The sequence below is a fragment of the Ochotona princeps genome, chromosome 5 (genome assembly GCF_030435755.1).
Source record: "Ochotona princeps isolate mOchPri1 chromosome 5, mOchPri1.hap1, whole genome shotgun sequence".
In the NCBI taxonomy this organism is placed as follows: Eukaryota; Metazoa; Chordata; class Mammalia; order Lagomorpha; family Ochotonidae; genus Ochotona; species Ochotona princeps.
The window spans coordinates 55,557,040-55,580,754 of NC_080836.1; the positions used below are offsets into that span (position 1 = coordinate 55,557,040).

General features: G+C 42.8%; 1 protein-coding gene across 1 annotated transcript in view; it reads left to right on the forward strand.

The window, feature by feature from the left end:
* Positions 1 to 13,136: 13,136 nt before the first annotated feature.
* Positions 13,137 to 23,715, forward strand: part of MTX2 (metaxin 2) — a 73,701-nt gene continuing 63,122 nt past the window's right edge. Inside the window, exon 1 of the mRNA XM_004577029.2 lies at positions 13,137 to 13,386. Coding sequence (XP_004577086.1) covers positions 13,347 to 13,386 — 40 coding nt within the window. The 5' untranslated portion in view covers positions 13,137 to 13,346. The remainder of the gene's footprint in view (positions 13,387 to 23,715) is intronic.

Below are 23,715 nucleotides of genomic sequence, written 5' to 3' on the forward strand. Positions count from 1 at the left end.
GCAGATAAAAGCTAGCAGACATATCCAATTGGTATGATCAGATGTCAAGAACGTCAATTAATAGGAGCATTAATTAGATATTCCAAAATATCTGGTTGACGTAATTATAGATTTAAACAAATAAGTCAAAACTTTAGAAAATAAGCCATTAATATATTTCTTTTTTAAAAGAGATTTCTTTACTTTTATTAGAAAGGCATATATGCATATAGGAGGAGAGGTAGAGAGGTAGATCTTCTGTCTGCTGATTCACTTCCCAAGTGGCTGCAACGGCCAGAACTGAGCTGATCAGAATCCTGGAGCCAGGACCCTCTTCCAGGTCTCCCACGCAGGTGCATGGTCCCAAAGCTTTGACCTGTCCTGGACTGACATCCCAGACCACAAGCAGGGAACTGGATGGGAAGCAGGGCTGCCGGGACTAGAACTGGTGCCCAAATGGGATCCCTGAGCTTGCAAGACAAGGACTTTAACCACTAGGCTACCGCACCAGATCCCACTGACATATTTCTAAAAGCTCTTAGATTTTCTAGGTAAGGCCTAGTAGCATAAATCCCCAGGAACTCGTGAAAATTGAAATTAAATGGCCGAAGCATAGCGCTGGTGAGTTTTTGTTCAATAGGAAATAAGATCTCAATTGCCAGGTAGAATGGAGATGGTCTTGGCAGTGGGGGTAGAGGACCAGGGTGATTGTCCACACCCAGGAGGAATTTTGTCCATGGCAGATGTCTATTCACAGGAGGAGAATTGTAAGTTACAAAATAGAGTAGCAAAGATGTTTAATACCACAGGGTAAGCACACATAGAGAAGATACAGAGTAGATGTAGTGGAGCTGAGCGGTTGTTACATACTGATGAACATGGGGTCTCTAAAACGCTACCAGAACTTGCTCAGAAGTTGAGCAGATTTAGGGCTTGTAGTCTCATGAGGCAGACACAGATAAGCTGAGTCTATATACTCATTTATCTCTAGGCTGTGCAATGCCTTTAGTACTTACAGAATGAAGATGCTTACATTAGTATTGGGTACTAAAGCAATTGCCATCCTCTTTAATTTACTACAAACTATCATGCCATATATTTCTTTTTGCACACAATGACTTCTATTTAAATGAATGCTGCCGGTTGGTGAACTCACATGTGATAAATCCATCTAACTCTTTTATTGGCTTCTATTGTCATTGTAATTTCTTTGAAGACGTTTATGAAGAAAAGTACTTTTTCCTTTGCCGATAAAGGAAAATGGTCTTTCACTTTGGAAGAAAAAAAATGCATTTTGAATTGTCCAGAGAGTTTGTTTTTTACCCCATGTAGGAGGTTTGTGATTTGAGAGATGGAATCCTGGTGAGCCCTGTCCCTCACCACCTCTCACGTTGTCCCTCGGCAGGTTCAGCCTGCTCCCTTCTGGAAGGAGCCTGCAGCTGCCCTCCTCCTAGGGCAAAGGGTCTGCTTCTGAGAACCACAGGGCCTTTCTGACCCTCTGCGGTCAGTCTGCCTGGGAACTGATGCTGTCAGCTTGCATTTGAGATACTCCACTTACTCCCCATCTTTTTGACTCAAATGGCTCCTTGATCTTCTCTCCGGTCCCGAGCAGGGCCCCTGTCTTCCTCGGTCCATCCTCCTGCTGTAGTCTCTCTCTCTCCCCAGCATCAGAGTCTTTAGAGGGCTGCTCAGCTCTGGCCACACTGGGAAAATTTTGCACCAACATTTCAGAGCTCCTGCTGTTTTCTGTAAAGTAGAAAGAAAGTTGTGGAGGGGGAGGATCATCAGTTGACAGCATGCACTCACGTGTGCTACATGTGTTGCAAGGGATGTCTCATCCTAAGAGATCCTTTGGCAAAAAGAAACAATAAAAGGGTTAAAGAGACTTCAGAGGAGTTGGTAAGAGACATTCTGAAGAAATGCATCCTACTCTCACACATAGAAATCCACAGTTTATAAGTGTGGATTGCTAACTTTGAGAAGTCCAACAGTAAAGGCATCTGCTTAGCCTCAGTTGAGTCAATGTTTTCCAAACATTTTGACCTCTGTAATATTTTAAAATGATAATTATGTATTTACTTATTTCAAATGGAGGAAGGAGGAAAAGAAGGGAGAGAGAGTGCATGCCACATTGCTTGTACCTGCTGGTTCACTTCTCAGATGTCCTCAGTGGATGAGGCTGAGTCAGGCTGAAGCCAGAAGCTGGAGACTCAATCCAGGTCTCTCATTATGGGTGGCAGGAACTCAATTATTTGAGACATCATTGCTGCCTCACAGGGTCTGCATTAGCAGGAAGCTGGAACTGGGAGCAGAGGCAGGACTTGAACCCAGGCACTCTGATACAAGATGCAAGCATCCTAACCAATGTTCTATTAGAGCAAGCTCATGCCCTTTGACCTTGTAACAGTTTTTTTTTTTTTAATGATATGTGTCATTCTGAAGAAACTGAACTGCTAGACAACATGTTGGGAAGCAGTAGAATCATCTGCAAATAATGTCAACTTCTCAGCCTTCATTTTCTTCGCATCTTTGCCTATTTTTCTTTCCTGTGCTTTTCTTCTTTTTCAGTGCCTGTGATTTCCTTTCTTCAGATGCTACTCTTACCTTCTCTATGTCCTAAATCTGGTTCTTCTTCAAGGTTCAAGCCTGTGCTTTCTCTGTACTCTATTCTCTACCTTAGGCATCACATCCCAGTTCTTGTTTCAGTTATCACTCATATAAGGACTTTAAAAGGTAACCACTAGGACCTGGCATGGTAGCCTAGTGGCTAACATCCTCATCTTGCACATGCCAGGGTCCCATATGGACACCGGTTCTAATCCTGGTAGCCCTGATTCCCATCCAGCTCCCTGTTTGAGGCCTGGGAAAGCAGTTGAAGTTGGCCCAGAGACTTGGGACTCTGCACCCACGTGGGAGACCCAGAAGAAGGTCCTGGCTCCTGGCTTCTGATCAACTCAGGTCCAGCCATTGTGGCCACTTGGGGAGTGAATCATCGGACAGAAGATCTTCTTCTCTGTCTCTCCTTCTCTCTATATATCTGGCTTTCTAATAAAAAAAATAAATCTTTAAAAAAAAGCAACCACTAATATCTCCGCTGGCTCTAATTCTGCAGAACATTTGCACAGGCAAGGTCTGCTGCTGTCTTAGATTCAATGTATTCATACTTCCCTCTCCACGATATGTGTTTGCTTCTCTATTCTCCCAAAGATCAGTCACTTCAGCTATAATTTCAATTTTCCATTTTTGGTGAACAAAATATATTTTTAGAAATGTTAAGCAGTTCTTGCCATGATGGCTCAGTGGCTCAATCCTTGCGTTGCATGCCCTGGGATCCCATATGGGTGCCGGTTCATGTCTCTGCTGCTCCACTTCCCATCCAGTTCCCCGTTTGCAGCCTGGGAAAGCAGTCCAGGACGGCCCAAAGCCTTGGGATTCTGCACCCGCATGGGAGACCCAGAGGAGACTTTTGGCTCCAGCTTCGGATCGGCTCAGTTCTGGTTGTTGTGGCCACTTGGTTGTTGTGGCCACAGTGGATAGATCTTTCTCTCTAACTCTTCTTCTCTCTGTTAATTTGGCTTTCCAATAAAAGTAAAATTTTTTTTCTTTCTTTTTTTTTTAATTGATTACATTGCATTATGTGACACTGTATCATAGCTCTGGGATTCCCCCAATCCCTCCCCCCACCCTTTCCCCAATGGTGGATTCCTCCACCTTGTTGCAGCATTACAGTTCAAATTCTGTCAAGATTCTTTCATTGCAAGCATAGAGTCCAGCATCTTATTGTCCAGATAAATTCAACGGTTTCTTGGGGAGACCATCTCTGGTCTGAGAGCAGAGCTGGCAGAATATCATCCCGATCAACTAAAAGCCACAACATAACATCAACAACAATTTACAACATTATGGAATTAATTGACATGGTATTGAGTAACAAATATGTTTAAAAATGCAAGTTCTTAACCAATAAAAGTAAATAAATCTTAAAAAAAAGAAAGAAACGTTAAGCAAGTACCTTTCTCTGATAGGATGTCCTGTGGCGTGCTCTTCACTGACAGAGACATTGGGGGTGGAGCCTTTTTTAAACCCAGGTGAGAAGGAACTGCCTTGGTAGAAATGATGTCTTTCTTTTCTTTTTTAAAAATATGTATTTACTTGTTTTGAATTATTTGAAAAGCAAAAATAACAAAGTGGGTACCCAGGGTGGGAGAGAGATCTTTCATCTGGTGGTTCACTCCTTAAACACCTACAGAAGTTGGGCTGAACTGAGCTGCAGCCAAGCGCCTGCAATTCCACCTGATCTCCCAAGCCAGTGGCTGCGTCCCAAGGATGCAAGCCATGATCTGCTGTCTTCCGGAGAGCACAATAGAAGGCAGTTGAATCGGAAGCAAATGTGCACCTGATCCTTAGCACTCTGGTATGTGATTCTGGTGTCCCAAGTGGTGGCTTAACTTACCAAAACACCTACCTCTGACACCACTCTAGATGCTTTTTTTTTCAGTCATGAAGGAAAAACTACTACTTAGTCACCAAAGTTATTATCCAACATTTGAAAATTAAGGTAAAATAATCAAAATGGAAAACCTTCATATATACAAATGATAACCAGTCACAGTCCATACAGTTAAAGAAAACTCCATTTCATGGCAATAAAGAAGATTAAATACTCAGAAATAAACATCATAAAAATGTACAAAACCTAGATGTAAAAAATTTAAAACACTTCTGAAAGCCAGAAAAGCAAACTTGAGTAAATGGAGACACATCCCCTACTCTTGGATAGGGTGAGTCAACACCATAAAGATGTCAGTTCTCCTTAAGTCAACTTACAGATTCAATGTAATTCTAATAAAAATACCAAGGAGACATTTTAAAACGAAACTACATAAGTTGATACAAAGTTCATGCAGAAAACAAACACATTAAGAACACTCAGGGAAACGTTGAAAACAAAAATTATGAGAAAAGAATGACATTGAAGAAAATTAAAAATGCTTTGTGTAAAAAGGAAGGGGATTAAAAAATATCCATTTGCTCATTTGTGCAATAGAAATGCAGGGAGGACAAATCAGAAAAATGAGACTAGTTACTGAAGCGGAACGAATAAGACCAGTGTAGACAGAAAATGCAGTAGGAATGATGGGGAAGTGACACTCACCAGGCAGGTCTTTTTGTACTGATCTGACTCTTAGAAACTTGGCAACATCTCACAGACCTCTGTCCCCCAGAAATAAATAATAAAAGCAGCCAGAATATGGAGGAGTTCCAAATGGAATGTGAAGAGTAATAAATGAGCCTAAGTGCTTCAATGACTAAGACAATCACACTGAAGTGGAAACTAGAAGTAACATTCTTGGAAAACAATATTTGGCTTGTAAAGTGAGGAAACAAAGAAAGAAATCTGAATAGCTATAGTATAGTTGGCACTTAAAAGATTTATGTATGTATGGGGGGGGTGCATTCCCAGTGTTGTGGCACAGTAGATTAAGCTACCACCTGCAATGTGTCTGCTTCACTCCTGATGCAGCTCCCTGTTAACGACCTGGGAAAAGAAATGGAAGATGCTCCAAGTGTTTGTTCCTCGTCACCATGTGGGAGGCACAAGTGGAGCTCCTGGCTGTTGCAACCACTTGATAAGTGAACCAGAGTTTGGAAGATTTAGTTTCTTTCTCTGTAACTATTTCGAATAAATAAAGGGAATCTTCTAAAAAAATTGTGAAAATATAGAATTAAAAAAAATAACCTTAGGGGTTAGAAATTTGGCCAGGTGAGAGGTCTGCATCCAAATTAGAGTGTCTGGGTTCAATTCCCGACAGCGCCTTGTGACTGCAGTTTGCTGTTGACTCAGACCAGATTGTCCAAGTCATCGGGTTACTATCCCCCATGTGGGAGACAGAGATTGAGTTCCCAGCTGTTGGCCTTGACCTTGGGCAGCCCTGGTCAGGCTGGGAAATGTAGGCATTTGGGAAGTGAACTAGTAGATGGGAGCATGGTCCTTCCCACTGTCTCCTCTACCCCAAAAATAAATAAACGTTTTTTTATAAAGCTTATTCTGGTGCCAAAATTTTGAAGAGCCCTTTCCTGTACGTCTTTGGGGCTGGGATTGTGATGCAGTGGGTTAAGCTAAACCCTGTGATGCTGGAAACCCGTTTCAGAGTGCTGGTTTGAGTCTTGGCTGCTTCACTTACAAATTAGTTTCATGTTAACGTGTCAGGGAAAACAGTGGAAGATGGAGCAAGTGCTTGGGTCCTGGCCAGCCGCACGGGAGACACCAGTGACCGCCTGGTGAGGGCTTGGCGCAGCTCAGCCTCCGTCACAGGCACTTGGGGAACGACCTAGTGACTTTCTACCACTTCTCTCTGCCTCTCTCTCTGCTTTTCAAAATAATATAAAAATAAAGCTTTAAATCTTATTGTTGTTGACACTGAAATAACCTTATCTTTTAGTTCCATGTTCCACGAACTGGACTACCCTCATAGTCTAGTGTGCTCATTCTCTCTCCTGAGGAGACGAACTTACTATTTTGAAGCCGCTTCATGTATACACCATGACAGACCAAATGCACAGCAGATAATGAACACCAGATTTCTCACTGCCAGAGAAAGAAATTATGGAAAAGTAAGAGGGGAAGCCTAGAATAAAATTTGTTGTGCTGAATTTTTGTTTAATTAATTATCAAATAAGTGTTTAATTAATTGATGTGTAGTTAACTAATTTATGGAGCAGAGTTAGGCCCCCAGAAAGCCAGGAGCCAGGAGTTTCTTCTGGGTGTCCCTCATGGGAGCAGGGACCCATGAATTTTGACTATTTCTTGCTGTTTTTTTTCCAGGCCATTAACCTGGAGAAGCAGAGCAGCCTAGACACAAACTGATGCCTTCAAGGGATGCCGGCAGTGCAGGCGGCAGCTTAACCCACTACACTACAGTGCCAATTCCATTGGAAGTAAGATGGTGTTGAATTAAAATAGAAGATATCATGTCAATATGATGTTTTGGTTTCACACATTCAGATGCACACACGCGCGTGCACACACACACACCTCTCCAGCTTTGTCTACTGAGAGAGGCCGGAAACAGTGACAAGTCTAGCACCGAGCATGACTGGCAACTGGATCTGGCTTTCTAGACATCAGCGTCCACTAAGACAAACCAGCCTCCATAGGAAATGCTTGATTCTGTGACTGGGGCAGGGAGAAATACAAAATGAGGCTGAAACATCTTCTAGTGCCATTTAATAATAATAAAAAAGTGCTAAAAAGTTGTAGGGGCATTGCGTGTATGTGTGTGTGTTTTAATATTTATTATTTTAATTAATTGAAAGGCAGAGTTACAGAGAGGGAAACAGAAATGTTTCATCTGCTAATTCACTCCCAGAGTGATCCTAACAGCTGGGTCTGGGCCAGGTGGAAGCCAGGCCCCAGGAGCTTCATTATCCAGATTTCCTACCTGGGTTCAGAGGCCTAAGCATTCATGCCATCTTCTGCTGCTTTCCCAGGTGCATTAGCAGGTAGATGGGTTGGAAACAGAGTGACTGAGTTATGAACTGTCATCAGATAATGGCATTACAGGCAGTGGTTTAATCTGAAACACCATAACTCTGTTCCTTATAAGAACACGTTGAACTAGCACAGAAATCAACTTGAAACATACAGCAATAGCCAAAAATTGGGAAAATTTAAGTATAAAGTAATAAACAATGATAGTTTTAAAAAGTGATAATCAATAGAATAATGGAAATATCCATGAAGTTATAGGGACACAATAATTTTTTTCTTTTTTTCTTTATTTATTATTTTTAATTCATTAATTACATTGTATTATGTGACACAGTTTCATAGGTACTTGGATTCTCCCCACCCCTCCCCAAACCCTTCCACCATGGTGGATTCCTCCACCTTGTTGCATAACCACAGTTCAAGTTCAGTTGAGATTCCCCCATTGCAAGCATATACCAAACATAGAGTCCAGCATCTTATTGTCCAGTCAAGTTCAATGGCTTCTTAGGTATACCCTCTCTGGTCTGAAGACAGAGCCAGCAGAGTATCATCCTGATCAATTAAAAGCTCCAACATACCATCAGCAAAAATTTACATCATTATGGAATTAATTGACATAGTAATGAGTAACCAATATGGTAAAAGTAAATGCGAGTTCTTAACCACCTTCTGTGACCACCTCATTGACATTTCAATTTTAGTTTATACACAACATATAACATACATAACATAACATGTTATACATAACATCATATCATCTTAAATTAAGGCAAACATGAGGTATTTAACCTTTTGGGATTGGCTCATTTCCCTTAGCATTATGGTTTCCAGTTTGGCCCATTTGGCCACAAAGAACTGCATTTTGTTTTTTTTAATGGCTGAGTAGTATTCCATGGAGTAGATGAACCATAGCTTTCTTATCCAGTCCTCTGTTGATGGGCATTTTGGCTGCCTCCATGTTTTTGCAATTACTGATTGAGGGACACAAATAATTAAAAACAAATAAAAAGAAAGAAGGCACAGCTCTTCTTAGAATATGATTCTAATTTATAAATGTTAAAAATAGAAATTCATCATTAGGCAAACAACAAAGCAATCATTATTATAAACAAGATCATGGATAGATATTAAAATTAGGAACAAAGTATGATCATGAAGAGGAGTTTGTGTAGTCTCAAAATGGTTCCCAAAATGTGCTTATTAATGAAAAAGAAAAAAAAGTAACTTCATAGTGGGGAAATTGGACACACATTACCTTACACAAACGATCGAAGTTAACATTGCCTGCAAGGACACACAATGCTCTGTACCCTGTGCTATGCTGTGCTGGGAAAAACACACTTAGGGCAGTATGCTTAGTCCCAAACACAAAATCACCCATGATCATGACAAATGTCAGGCAATCAACAAGAGAGGTGATCAGCGTTTTTCAAGTGTCAGTGTCAAAGAAGACAAAGATTGGAGGGGAACATAAATAATCAATAAATGCAGTGCAAACTGGACTCTGTACCACACAAAAGAAATGTTAGTGAGAAATTAGAATAAGCCCAGTTAAACCGTCTATTGTGCTATATATATGACAAACACAAACATTTTAAATTTGCAAATGTAATTCTGCATTTACATAAAACATATGGTATTTACTTTTAATTTTTAGACCTGTCTTAGTGCATCTGAAGTAGACTTTCATTTTTATAAATGTGTATCCTTATTACAACATAATCTGCAGAGTTAGTAAGCTTCAAATGTTTTCCAGAAAGCCAGCCTTTTCCTAAAATTTCATGTCTTGCTCTTAACCTACGGTTCAACCTAATAATGGACACAGAAGAAATACTGAAAGCTATACTTTTCGTTCACCAAATATGATCAACTATATCATAGTTTACATGAGGTTGTACTGGCCTAACACACAAAAAGTGAGAAAAAAGTGAAATACACACAGTTCTGAATTGTTTATTATTTGTTAAGAATTGAAAATCGGAGGAAAAGCATTGAGATAAAAGGAAGAATGACCATTATATTTCTGTTTTAAGAAATATCTTTGTAAAACCTGTAGATTATATCACTTGTAGTTGTCTGGAGATCTGATTTTTGTTATTATTGGTTGTTTTGTTTTTAATCTAAAGTAAAAAAAGAAGATATATTTCACCCTGGGCCAGATGCGAAGTATGCATTTGGAATTCCACATGGGTGGTAGGGATCCACAGCCATGTGCTGTCACCTGCAGCCTCCCAGGGTGCACATTCCAGGAATCTGGAATCAGAAGCACAGGAACCGGGACTTGGATCAGGTGCTCCGGCATGGGATTCAAGCCACCCAAATATTGTCATAATCCCTGTACCCATCTCCTGCTTCTCTGCTATTTTTGAAGTGATTACTGCTAAGAGGTAAGCAGAAAGCTCTGAGATAGAACATGGTTAGCTTAGTGTTTTTATCTGTTTTAACTCTCTATTCAGGTTGATGAATAAACTATGGCTAATTCTGCCAACCGGGAAGGTGTAACTAACTTGGTCAAAGGGTCTGAATTGACCACATCGTTGTCAAATCCACAGTGCAATTCTGAAGGAATCTCAGACAAGAATGTTTTGCTATAGCAATCTTTTTTTAAAAAGATTTATTTATTTTTGTGGAAAAGTTAAATTTACAAAGAAGGCAAGACAGAGAGAAAGATCTGCCATCCGCTGGTTCACTCCAAATGGGTGCAACAGTCAGAGCTGAGCCCATCCGAAGCCAGGAACCAGGAGCTTCTTCCGGGTCTCCCACGCTGGTGCAGGGTCTCAAGGCTTTGGGCTGTGCTCTACTGCTTCCCCAGGCCACAAGCAGGGAACTGGATTAGAAGTTGGAGCAGCCCGGGTATGAACCAGTGCCCATATGGGATCCTGGTACGTGCAAGGCAAGGACTTTAGCCTTTAGGCTAACGTGCAGGGTCCTATAAGCACTCTTTTTAAGAATAAAATATTTCCCTAAAATATTAGCATTCTGTTAGAGAAAATAAAATGAAGATAAAAAGCCTTAGTAATTTAATAGCAATAAAGCTTGCATTTATCATGGTAGTTGTAGATTTTAATCTTTAATACAGTAACACAAGATGGATTAGAGACATCAAAATATTCTATGATAGAGTATTTTGGCCAGAAAAGTGATTTTATTAGTTAAACAATAGGATTGTTAGTGTCATGTATTAATATTTTATTTTTAAAAATAGTGATTATCTTTTAAGTAACATATGGATTCCTCAGCACTTTGTGTCATAACCTCATTCTCAAAAATTCCAGTGGCTTATTTTCTTGTATGCCCCTTAATTGTGGTGATCTTAAACAGATCTTCAGTTTTAAACCTCACAGAGACGCAGAATATATTTTCTCCTGTTGGCTCTGCGTTACAAAGACAGCTTGTTTGTGGGCACCGTCAGGACATCTGCATTTTGTTGGACTTAATTTTTAATAATAAAGACCTCCCACATTCTAGATTCTTTTCAGCCTAAATTTGCCTGTGTGGGAAGCAAAGGACCTGTCAATCAAAGTGAAAAAGTAAATCCATATGGTGCTGATGGTGCTGCTTCTCTGGCTGCGATGAAGAGTTGGGCAGAGACTGTGCCCTCAACAGACCTATTTGTCTCTTCTAAAAACCAGCTGCCATGGCCTGAATATCCGAGTTCTGAATTATGCTGAAATGGAATCATCATGTTTTAGCATCAAGAGGTGAGGCAACTGGAAAGGGTTTATTTACCGGGGCTCAGCCCTGGGGCCTGGGGTTAGTGCCCTTTCAAAGAACGGTTGAAGGGAGGTGGGTGGTGTCTCTTGCCTTCTGCCACACAGATGGCACCATCTATGAGACACAGGTACAGATCCCTACCAGATGCTGGATCTGCTTGCACCTGATCTTGAACTTCCCAGCCTCCAGAACTGAGAGCAATACAATTCTGATGGTAAATTACCCTGAGATATTTTGTTATCATAGGTAGAAAGCATCAACATAATTGCTGTAATTGCAAAGACCAGGGGGTGGGGCAAGCATTGTGGCACAGGTTACGATGCCCACAGCCTACACTGGAATTATCCAGGACTGAGTGCGATTTCTACTTGCAATCTAGCTTCTTGTCAATGTGCCTGGGAGGCAGCAGATGACGGCTCAAGCGCTTGGGTCCCTGTTACTCACATGGGAGACCTGGACTGGGTTTCTGGCTTTTGACTTTAGCTTGGTCCAGCCCTGCTAGTTGTGCTCATTTGGTAGGTGAAGCAGCAATTGGAAAATCTCTCTCTTTTCCTCTCTCTGCCTTTAAAAATAGAATAGCTGGGGCTGGCATGATGGCATTTAGGTAAAGCTACTACCAGCGACACTGGCATCTCTTATGGGCACTGGTTTGAGTTCTGGCTGCTGCATTTCCAATCCAGCTCCAAACTAATGGCCTGGGAAAGCATAGAAGACGATTCAAGTGGTGGGGCTCTTGCTACCTGCGTAGGAGATCTAGAAGCAGCTCCTGACTCAGCTGTGGCCGCTGTGGTTATTTGGGAAGTGAACCCGCAGATGGAAGATCTCTCTGTCCCCTTCTATAACCCTTATTTTCTAAAATCAAATCAAGTCAAATAGCACAGATAGGCACCAGAGCCAAATCAGTTTACTGATGTACCGTGCATCAAACCATGGATCGTTAACATAAATTAAGCACTTCAACAATCTACTCTGTCATGTTCTTGTTCTGTTTCTCTTGCGTGTGTGTCCAATCTGTTGCTCTTCTCACTCCAGCAGTTCAGGTTTATTTTATTTATTTGAAAGGCACAGCTGAGAGTCGGAACTTTCATCAGCAGGTTTACTACCAAAATGGGCCCAATGGCTGGACCTGGACCCATCTGAAATCAGGCACCCAAAGCTTCTTTCGAGTCTCCAACGTGGATGCAAGAACCCAACCACTTGGGCCATCCTCTGCTGCTTTCCCACACACAAGAGTAGGGAACTGAATCAGAAATGGAGCAGCCAGGACTCGAACCGGGGCCCACAGGGGATGCCAGCATCACTCCCTGTTAAGCCACAACGCCAACTTTTTTGACTGTGTTATTTAAAATGAGTCACCTCACCTCTCTGAACCTGTCAGGGAAAGGGACTCACCGGATGCTAACACTTGTTCCTCGTCTAAACTTGGGGGTTTTTGTATTTCCTCCTCTTCTCTCTCTGGCAGGAAGCAGCTTATTCCCCAAGCTGAACTTCACTTCCAGTGTCTGGAGTTCAAGGGCACACTGCCTTTCCAGGTTAGGGTCTGCTCCAGCGTTTCTCTCCCGCGATGGTGCTTCCATAACTGAATAGCCAGACACTTGGCGCGTGCCCCAAACTATTCAACCCAGCAGCCTGGTGGGAGCCAGGGAATTCGTGTGGGACTGAACCTGGGGCTCAGCCAGTGTCTGGGCAGTGTGAGCTCTCCAAGCCGGATTCCTCAGCTAAACAGGGACGGTACCATATCATCGGGACGCATCGCCCAGACGATGAAGTCAACCAAATACCTTCTAGAAGTCTACCAAGTGCCTGTGGTCTAATGGGTGTATAAAAACATCGCAGGCTTAGAAATTCCCCGCTTACGGAAAGGGTAGTAAGGACTCCCTAGGCGGGAGCCGCGCCGGGGAGCCCAGCAGTTCCCGCCCCGGACGCGCCGAGCGCGGGGCGGGGCCGGCGGAAGTGCTCGCGCCGCCGCTGTCAGCGGCACCGGAAGTTCCTGGCTGGGCCTGGTGGTAACCTTAGGGGCCTAGCGGCCGCTCCTGTCGCTGCCACCTGAGTGGGCTTTGCGCGTCTTGAGCTTCACCGGGTCAGGCCCGTTAGGCGTCCGGAGCCGCCGGCTTTGCCGAGGAGGACTCTGAGGAGGACCGCGGAGAGCCGCCCGGCCGACATGTCTCTGGTGGCGGAAGCCTTCGTCTCGCAGATCGCAGGTAGCGCTCGTGGACGGTGGGAGGTGGCGGGCGGCGGAGGGGCGTGCTGGGCTGGAAATCCTCCCCTCAGGGCTGGGCCCGTGAGGGCTGGTCGCGAGCTCCGAGTGCCAGTTCCAACTCAAGGAGGAGGAAACTGAGGCCAAGGTCAGCTCGCAGTGGCTTGCCCTGGGCGGTGCTTCGTCGGCGGGGCTGGGATGCAGCTGAGGGGGGCGTGGCCACGAGGCCTGGGGTCCAACAGTGGGGACAGTTTCCAGGTCCTGGGACCCCAAGGCGAGGGTTAGGGTTAGGGTGAGGGGCCTGGTGGGGCTACCGATGTTCTGGGTTGGGCAAGTCTTCCAAAGTGCGTTGAAGTGTCTTTAAAAACGACATGTACTTTGAAGAAACAGTTTCAATTCGATGGACTGAACAGGACTAATGGGAGTAGATTTGTAACAAGTTTTCTCTGTTTATTTAGTGAAAGGAGTTCAGGGCTGTTGAGACAGTGAGGAAAGTAGGCGTAGGTATTCCTAGTTGTATGTAGATAGGTGAACCTTAACTCCGTCGCGGTGTTTCCCACACTCCTGGTACCAAGAAGCTCAAATAGATACCTTAGCAAGGGTCAAATAGATACCTTAGCAAGAAGAAGGTAGGGTTTGGAGAAGGCAAGTCCAGCATGTGGCCTAACGTTTGCCAACATGTGTTTCATGGCATGACATTGTGTGTCTATACATTCCTTTCCTCCTTTCCACTGAAATCCGTTGTTTTCTAGGAGAGAAACTCCCCCTAGGTCATCAGCCTCATGAATACAGGATCATGTCCCACTGTACCCTGAGCACCTAGTCAGCTGGTGGATAATGTTGAGGTTTTAAGCAATGATTGTTTATATTTTATCATGACATAGATTTCACAGTGTATGCTGATGTTCATATACAGCGTGCACAGATACGTTTAAAGGGAAAAGGATGAATTCTTTTAATACATTTAGAATTTTTTCTCGGTGAAACTTAAGGATGTCTAGGAATTTTGTCTGCTGTCTTAGCTGGTTGCAGTATCTGGGATCCTTGGAGGAGGAATATGAAGATGCATAATTCAGTAATTGATGTAGGAACAGTTCCTAAGTCGTAATTTTGTAGGAATGAATTTCACATGGATCAGAGCCAAAATTTACGAAAAGAACAAAAACCAAATTATAATGGACAAGAGACAATTTGGTAGGTTATTATACTAATTTTGCCTAGCAGACGAGGCCCAAGCAAGATCCAGAATCTGAAAGGAAAATATTGGCGAATTTGATTGCAGAACATTTCCAAAAAGCTTTGTATGATAAAAGACACTATTAATACATTCCTGCAGATCGGCAAGGAAAAGACAACTCAACACAGTAAAAGGCAAAGGGTGTGACCAAACAGTTCATAAAAGGAGAAATGCATGCGGACAGGGAACAGGAGCTCTCTGTTGTTAACAATAAATAGCAGTTTTCACACCTTGTTAGAGTCTGGCAAAATGAGTATGATAATTACTACCTGCTGGGGAAGGAAAACAACCTCAAATTATTATGTCTGTAATTTATTAATACTGTTTGGGAATTTAACATAATTATCCTTTGACCCAGAATTTTATGTATAAGGATTTATCTGGAAGAAATTGATTATATAATTTGTATATTTGTAGTGTTATGATGGCAAAAGAAAAAACACCTAGAAATGCCTGAATATGTACAGTTGAGTATCCCTTATCTGAAATGCTTCATCCAAGAAATGTCTCAGATTTCAGCTATTTTCACATTTTGGAGTATTTGCACATACACAGAGATTCTGTGGGGAATGGACTGAAGACTGAACATAAATCACGTGCAGTGTATCCCATATGAGTTTTGATTACAATCTATCACATGAAATCAGGTGTGGAATTTTCCACTTGGAGATGCAAAAGTTTCAGATTAGGAATATTTTGGATTTTGGATTAGGAATACTCAAGGTGTATGAGCTACTGAAGAAGTGCCCCTGCTAAATAAATTGGTTTGAAAGCTATACTTTTATTAAAGAAAAACAAGTTATGGAATAATATATGAAGGATCGGCATTATGGCTTAGTGGCTTGGGCCCCTCTGATGTTTGAATCCCATATGGGTGCCAGCTCGTGTCATGACTGTTCCAGCTCTGATTCAGCTCCCTGCTGGTGTCTGAGGAGGGGCACAGAAAACGGCCCAAGTGCTTGGGCCCTGCTCCGGTATTGGAGGCCTTGGTGAAGCTCCTGGCTTTGACTTGGTTCATTGTGACTGTTGTGGCCACTTGGGGAGAGAACTAGCGGGTGGAAGGTGCCTCTCTATCTCTCCCTCTCACTCTGTACCTCTGAAAAAAAATTTTTAATGCTATATGAACCCATTGTTGTTAAGTAAACCCTACATAAATATGGATATGTTTACATGGACAAAATTTACAAAAGAATGTTCAACTAGTTTTAAGTAGTAATTTCTTGTACTGGGTAGATTATTAGTGGAGAATGGAGAAACCATATATATATATATATATATATATATATATATATATATTTAAGATTTATTTTATTTTTATCGCGAAGTCAGGTATACAGAGAAGAGGGAGGAAGATCTTCCCTCCAATGATTCACTCCCCAAGTGAACACAACAAATGGTGCTGCACCAATCCTAAGCCAGGAGCCAGGAACTTCCTCCAGGTCTCCCACGTGGGTGCAGGATCCCAAGGCTTTGGGCCGTCCTCAACAACTTTCCCAGGCCACAAGCAGGGAACTGGCAGCAAGCGGGGCTGCCAGGATTAGAACCGGCGCCCATATGGGATCCCGGGGCTTTCAAGGCGAGGACTTTAGCTGCTAGACCACCGCGCCAGGCCCTAGAAACTATATTCTTGAATTATTCAGATTATTGTAGTGAATATGTTTTACTTTGTAATTTGATTATAATTTTAAAAAGATTTTTTAAAAGAAATGAGACTACATTCATAATATACCTGAAATCTTGGTTTGCCTCTGACAGCTGTTCATAGTGCTCAGTTTCTGGCAGTAATATAGTTGTACTTCTGGCAAAATACAGATGAGGTCAACCTCAAGAGGTTAGAGGTTATGTATCTACATAGTCCTGTGATTACTTTATAGCTAATTATGAATTTGTTTTTGAGAGCTGTAATTTTTGGCATTGCAGACATTTTGCCTGTTAGTCTTATTTCCAGTGGACATGAGCTAACTGTCCATTATTTGATATTTCTTTTGGAAACAGTTCAAGACAGATGGCATGTATTTATGATATTCTTGAAGGGACTTTCTTGAGAACCCTATTCATAAGGACATCTTTTTGGGAACCTTCTGTAAATTCCTCACATTAAGTAAACCATTGATAGCACTTTGCTACCCATGGATCCTCCACCAAGTTTTAACTCCTTGAGAAGAGTTATTGTGTATTTACTGCTCTTACCTTGGTTCAAGGTCTTGTCGTTATTCAGGTGGATTGTTATACTTGTGTCTGAATTGACTTCCCTGTTTCCAGTCAGGCTGCCTTGCAGCAGATTCTAGATACTGTCAGCCTCTTTGAGTTTTGTTTGTTTTGGTTTTACTTCTGTTTTCTCAAAAGGTTTTAAATAAAGATTTATTTATTAACCTGAAAGGTGAAATGATGGAGAGGAGGGGATAGAGGTCTTCTATGCACTGGTTCACTCCTAAACAGCTGCAATGGCCAGAGATATGCTGATCTGAAGCCAGGAGCTGGGAGCCTTCTCTGGGTCGGCCATGTGAATTCAGGGGCCCAAGTGCTTGGGCCATCTTCCCCTGCTTTCCCAGGTTAGAGGATTGGAGTGGAACTGGAGCAGCTGACAAGCGGCCCCTAAATCTCTGCCCCCTATTTTTCTAGAATGTTGACATGCCTTCTTGGTTTTTTTTTTTCCGTATGTATTTATTTACATGAAGGGTAGAGCAACAGAGACGGATGGCAACACTTAGGTAAATCTTCCATGCACTTTTTTCATTCCCCAAATAACTGTAATAGCTGGGGCTAGACCAGGCTGTAACCGGGAGTGTGGAGCTGCTTCTGGGTCTCCCATATGGTTGTCAGGAACCTAGATATTCAGACCAACTTCTACTGCCTTGTTAGGGGTATTAGGAGTTGGATCAGTAGCAAAATAGCTGAGACTCAGCTGTCTCAGCTACGATATGGTATGTGGGTGTTTCAAGCAGCAGGCAGCTTAACTTGCTGCCAAAACATCACTGTCCTCTGGTTTTATTGCCTGTTGTAGTTTCTTTTTGTCCATTTAGAAGAGTGAGGCACATTAGACCTATGTAACGTAGTTCAAATCTGTGTCTCTAGCCTTTTTCCCCATTACGTTTTATCTTACTTATGCATGTACTTCTTTTTTTTTTATTCATTAATTACATTGTATTATGTGACACAGTTTCATAGGTACTGGGATTCTCCCCACCCCTCCCCAAACCCTCCCACCATGGTGGATTCCTCTACCTTGTATGCATGTACTTCTTTCTTTTTTTTTTTAATTTTATTTTTTTAATAATAATAATACATGGGTGATCAGGGTGGGAAGGATCAAGGTTTAGGGAAAATTGGGTGAATTCATTGCTTCCAAATTGGCTATTTCTTCTTGTTGTTTTTTGGGTAATGGGAGAGACAAAGGGAGGAACCACTCATGACTTTCCACACATCTCAATACCCAAGGATGAGGAACTGCCACCTCACATCAACCCAGAGTTCCAGTGTGTACATATGTTGAGGGTTCTGTCCAAGTGGTTTGGATAGTTCTGAAATGCTGCCAATTTCACCGATCCGAGGATGATGTCTCCCTCCCTCCCGATGTTCATTGGTTCCATTCACTGAGTTTTGCTGTCATCGTTTGTTTGGGGTTGTTGTCCAGTTAGTTCTGTCCTTCTGCTACAGCACCGTATGTGCTGCCATATTCTCCTTCTACAATAGGGTCTGTGTCTGCTGCTCCACCTTTTTCATTAAGTAGGGTATGTTCTTGCAGGCGAGTCCAAGTACCTGGGCCAGGTGTCCCAAGCATCACTGGATCTGCCTCCCCTGGTTCTCATGAACATGACATTTACTTAGTAGGTGGGTCCCAGGGCCTGGGACAGGAGACCCAAACCCCACGGGATTCCCCATCCCTGGCAGCCTCAACTCTTGTCCCTTTACCTGAACACCCTTTCAAAACAATTTAGGTGTTCATTCTTGGTGCCTGAAATATCTGCTATGTTTGGGTAATTTCTGTATGTCTGTTAAGACTCTGAATATGATTTAAGTATATCTGATTCCTTTTTTCCCTGTCAAATAAGAAAGGCTTGTTGTGGTTTATAATAATAATAATAATAATAATAATAATAATAATAATAATAATACCACCACCCAGTGCAGTGGCTCAGTGGCTGGCCAAATCCTCGCCTTGTACATGCTGAGATCCCATATGGGTGCTAGTTTGTGTCCTGGCTGCTCTGCTTCCCATCCAGCTCCCTGCTTGCAGCTTGGGAAAACAGCAGAGGATGGCCCAAAGCCTTGGGACCCAGCACCTGTTTGGGGGACCTGGAAGAAGCTCCTGGCTTCAGCTAAGTTTTGGCTGTTGCAGCCACTTGGGAAGTGAACTAGTAGATGGAAGATCTTTCTCAGTCTCCTCTCTGTATATCTACCTTTCCAAGAAAAATAAATAAGTCTTAAAAACTAATAAATGGCTGTTATAGCGAATGAGAACAAGCCAGAGACATGTAATAAAGTACGAATCACCTGAAATCCACTACCCAGATTAAGGTTTTAAAATGCCATCCTCAGCAGGCATTTTGATGCAGTGGTTAAGCTGTCTGTTGGGATTCTGCATCACATACTGCAGTGGCTGGCTGGAGTACATGTCTGGTTCCAGTGCTGCTGATGTGCACTCTGGGGGACAGCAGATGTTGGCTAAAGTGCTTGAAGCTCTGTCATCCACTTGCAAATCCAGAATAAGCTCCTGTCTTCTGACTTTAGCCTGGTCCAGCCCTGGCTGTTGTGGGATTTGGGGAGTGACCCAGTGGATGTAAGGTGTCTTTGTTGCTGCCTATTGCTCTGCCTTTCAGTTTTAGTGTATGTGCTGCCAAAGCCAGCACTTGGCTCTGCCTTTCAAACAGATAAAAATAAATATTTTTTTGGTGAGTCTAAATTTCTCAAGTAAATCCTTATTTCATATTAACGGAATAAATTCCAATCCTCATATTTACAACTTTGAGAGACAGGGGCTAGTGTTGAACAGTGTGTTAAGCTTTGCACTGGTTTGTGCCCCGACTGATCTGCTTCTGAGCCATCTCCCTGCACATGTGTCTGGGAAAGCAGCAGCTGATGGCCTAAGTGCTGGGGCCTCTGCCATCCGCAGGGGAGACCCATTGGAATGCCGGTTTCCTGGCTTCAGCTTAAACCAACCTTGAGTGTTGTGTTCAGTTTGAGGGTAGATTGGTAGATAGAAGATCTCTTTCTCTCTCTCTGAAAAATCTGTATTTCATAAGGAACAATAAATTTCAAGAAAGTAAATAAAAAACACCTTAAAAATTTTAATTTTTGATGATGTTTACATAGTTGACTAATGTGGGAAGGGTGAGGGCTAGGGGAAATTGGGTGAGAGCATTGTTTCCAAATTTTTTCTGCTTCCTCCTATACTAGGGAAGAGAGTCGATAAGGGGGGAAGCTGCACCCAGCCTCCCAACCGTCTTAGTACCTGGGGATGGGGAACAGCCACCTGATATTATCCCAGGGTTTGTGATGTGGAGTATGCTCTGAGGGTTCTGTTCAAGTGGTTTCAGTAGTTCTGAAATGCTGTTGATCTTGCTGATCCAAGGATGAGGAACTCCTTCCGAGGTCCGTTGGCTGACATAGTCTACCTTAGAGTTTCCATTTGCCCAGATATTTGCTGTAAGTGTTTGGCTGGGGTAGTTGACCAATTTGTTCTGCCCTCCTTCCTTTGTTATGGTACCAGATGTCCTCTGCAGGCCCAGTGGATTACCATATCCTCCATGTGCATCTGGGTGTTCATCCACTGCTCCATCTTAGCCATTGAGGAGGCCCAGCTCTGACATGTTCACTCCATGGTCAGACCACAGATCCTGTGATTGTCCCCATGATTGGATTCATGAGTCCAGCAGTTCAAATGTGGGAATCCCCAAAGAAACCAGCCAGATCTGATCCCAGATCTGACTCTAGTGTGCTTGCCAGTACAGGTCTGGCTCAGTCCATCATCCACATCAGTCTGTGCACACACTGGTAGTTGCAGTTGCTGGGTCAGTTCTGACTCAAGTCCCAGCTCTTATGTAAACCAGTGGATGCCGCGGCCCAGCCCACCCTGCCCTCATGTACACCACTGGGAGCTGCGGCCTAATCGGAGGGATCCCCAAAAACCCCCGCTGTGCCCAGACCTGGTTCCTGTTCTTACCAGTGTGTAGAGTAGACTGGTCCAGTTTTATTCCACATCCCGTTCAGCTCTTGTATACGTCAATGGGCATTGAAACCTAGCTCAACCAAACCAACCCCAGTATCCAGCCTACACATATGCCGGTGGGTGCTATTGCCTGTCTAGCCAGGTCCGCCCGCTGCCCTGGTTCTTATGCTCGTGAGTGGGAGTTGCAACCCATCAGAGAGGTGCCCACAGTTTCCCTACTGGGCCAAGTCCCAGTCCTGGATCTTGCACTCTCCAGGTAGTTCTACAGTTGACAGGATTTGCCCCCAGTCCCAGTATTTGCCACCTGATGCTGTGGCAAAGCCCAGCCAGCCTGCAGTTACTCTGTCTTATGCATGCACCAGTGGGTACAGTCAGTTAGTCCAGCCTGGCTCTCCCTCTAACCCAGTTTACATGCAGGGCAACAGGTGTTTTAGCCTTGGCTGGCCTGGTCTGCTCCTGATTCCAAGTTCTCATGCTCACCAATGGGAAGAGTGACCCAGCAGGGGAGCCCCCCACAGGCTCCCTACTGGGCTTGCTTCCCCTCCCCCCACTCCCAGGTCTCATGTGTGCTGGTGGCTGCTCTAACCCAGTATGGCATGGCCTGCTTCACCTTGGCATTTGCCAATAGGTGTTATAGCCTGGCTCAGCTTGGTCTGCCCCCAGTTCTAGCTCATGTTGGTGGGTGCTGCAGCCTAGCCTACCCCAGCACTGGCAGCCTCCAGTCCTGGCCCTAATGTGAACTGGCTGGTATTGCTTCTTGACGTGGCCTGTCCTGCACCCTGTACTACTTCTCAGATCTGCCAGTGGGTGTGATGATCTGACTTTCCAATAAAAACAAAATAAATCTTTAAAAAAATGTTGGGAGAAAAAATGGAATAAAATGAAAAAAACTTTAATGGACAAAGCTATCTTGTTATTTCCCCCTAAATTTTAAAAAGAACCGCCATAATTGATGTATTTTATTTAGATGTACACATTTAAGCAAAGGTGTATTTATTTGAAAGGCTGAGTATCAGAGAAGGAGAGGGAGAGACAGAGATACTTTCTGGTCACTGATTCACTCCCCAAGTGGCTGCAACAGCTGTGGCTGTCCAGGGTGAAGTTAAGGGCCTAGAACTCTTTCTGGGTGTCCCACATGGGTGGCAGGGTCCCCTAGACTTGGGCTGTGCTCTGCTGGCCCTAGGCAGTTTTTTCAAGTCCTTGTGCTGGTTGATTGAGACACTCCATATAATCAATCTCCCTGTTGGTTAATGTTAAGGTGGCTAATTAAAGACTTTAAATCAGCAAAGTCCCTTCAGTAGCCCCTACATTCTGGTTGGAATAGCAGGGAAGTAGATGTTTTTGTGCTATAAAAACATCTCTCTTCTGTTTTCTCATCTTCTGCTAGAAAATACCTTTTTAAGCTTAATCTGCAGGGATCCAGTAGAAAGGGATTTCAGCCAAAGTAGTTCAGTAAAGGTGATGAGGCTCAAAGCTGTCAGAGGTGTGTATGGTTATTCTCTTTTTCCTGTTTTAAAAGTGTTTGTATTTGTGCATATATTCAGTGGTTCCTTGGGATAAATTTCTTGCAATAGAAAGGGCTTTTGAATTGTTTCTTTGGCTTAATATGGAAGAAATAGTAAGTTGTGATTTTGAATAAATAAGTTTTTTGAAAACATTTTTACCTGTTGTATAGGCTGAGTGACAGAGAGGGAGGAAGGCAAGAGAGAGGGAGGAAGGACGAGAAAGGAACCTTTCCCTGTAGGAGGAAATGGCCCTTGTGGATGTTACCTTGTAGCTTCTTTTATCCCATTGCCATTTTGGATAACAGAAAATGCTCAAAGTATTCTTACTTATTTCTGTGTCCTTTTTCTTTTTCTGAATTATTCTTCAGTGATTTGCTAGATTTTAAGCACATTGGGTGATTTCATCGTATTGTGATTTATTAATTTTTGAAATCAGGACAGTTTCCATTCTGTTCTTTATTTAGAAACTCAGTAAATTATATTAAAGAAAAGAAAGGATATTTTTAAATATTTCATTTATCTCATCATGGGCATTTGGATACTTAATTATTTAAATTTGTTAATAGCTTTAGTGAGCAGCAGTAACTAACTTATAGTCTTAGCTAGAAAAGTGGTTTTTCAAGGGCTGCTACAGAAATATCTTGAAATAAAGGATGATAAAATATTTTCAAAAATTTGTTTTTATTTTTAGTAATAAAGGATTTTCCGGTCTGCCTCTCCTCAGGTGAGTAGTGAGGAATCTTGGAAGTTGGACGATGCAGAAAACAGATTAAAAGCCTTTTGCAAAACAGAGGGGATGTTGTTGATCTTAAGGTTTTATTGGAAACATGAAAATGATAGTAAAAACAATTAAACCTACATAATAGAATATTTAATATTGAAACTCACAATGTGTAATTGAAATAATACAATGAATTACATTCTTTTGCTCTTGAAAATGAGGATACTGTTTTAGTATTCTGAGGATACTTCAGTATTCAGGGAAGCAACAAAGAATTATTGAGAAGGTATTGAGCTGAATATCACATTTCATATGCTGTGAGTTGTCTTGTACTGTGGCGCTTCCCACCTAAGTTAGCATGACATTGGAAGGGCAGGTAGTAGAGCAAAAGAAAGACAAACTAGTTTATACTTCAGCTTAGAGGCAAAGTACACCATTGACAACATTGTGGTCTCATTTTATAATACTTAATTCATAAGTAGATTGCAAGTCAAATTTTTTTTTTTAAAGATTCATCTGTCTTTATTGGAGGGGCAGATTCACAGGGAGAAGGAGAGACATTTGTTGGCTCACTCCCCAACTGGCCACAACGGCCGGAGCTGAGCTGGTCTGAAGCCAGGAGCTAGGAGCTTCTTCCAGGTCTCCCACGCGGGTGCCGGGTCCCAGGTCTTGGGCCGTCCTTGACTGCTTTCCCAAGCCAC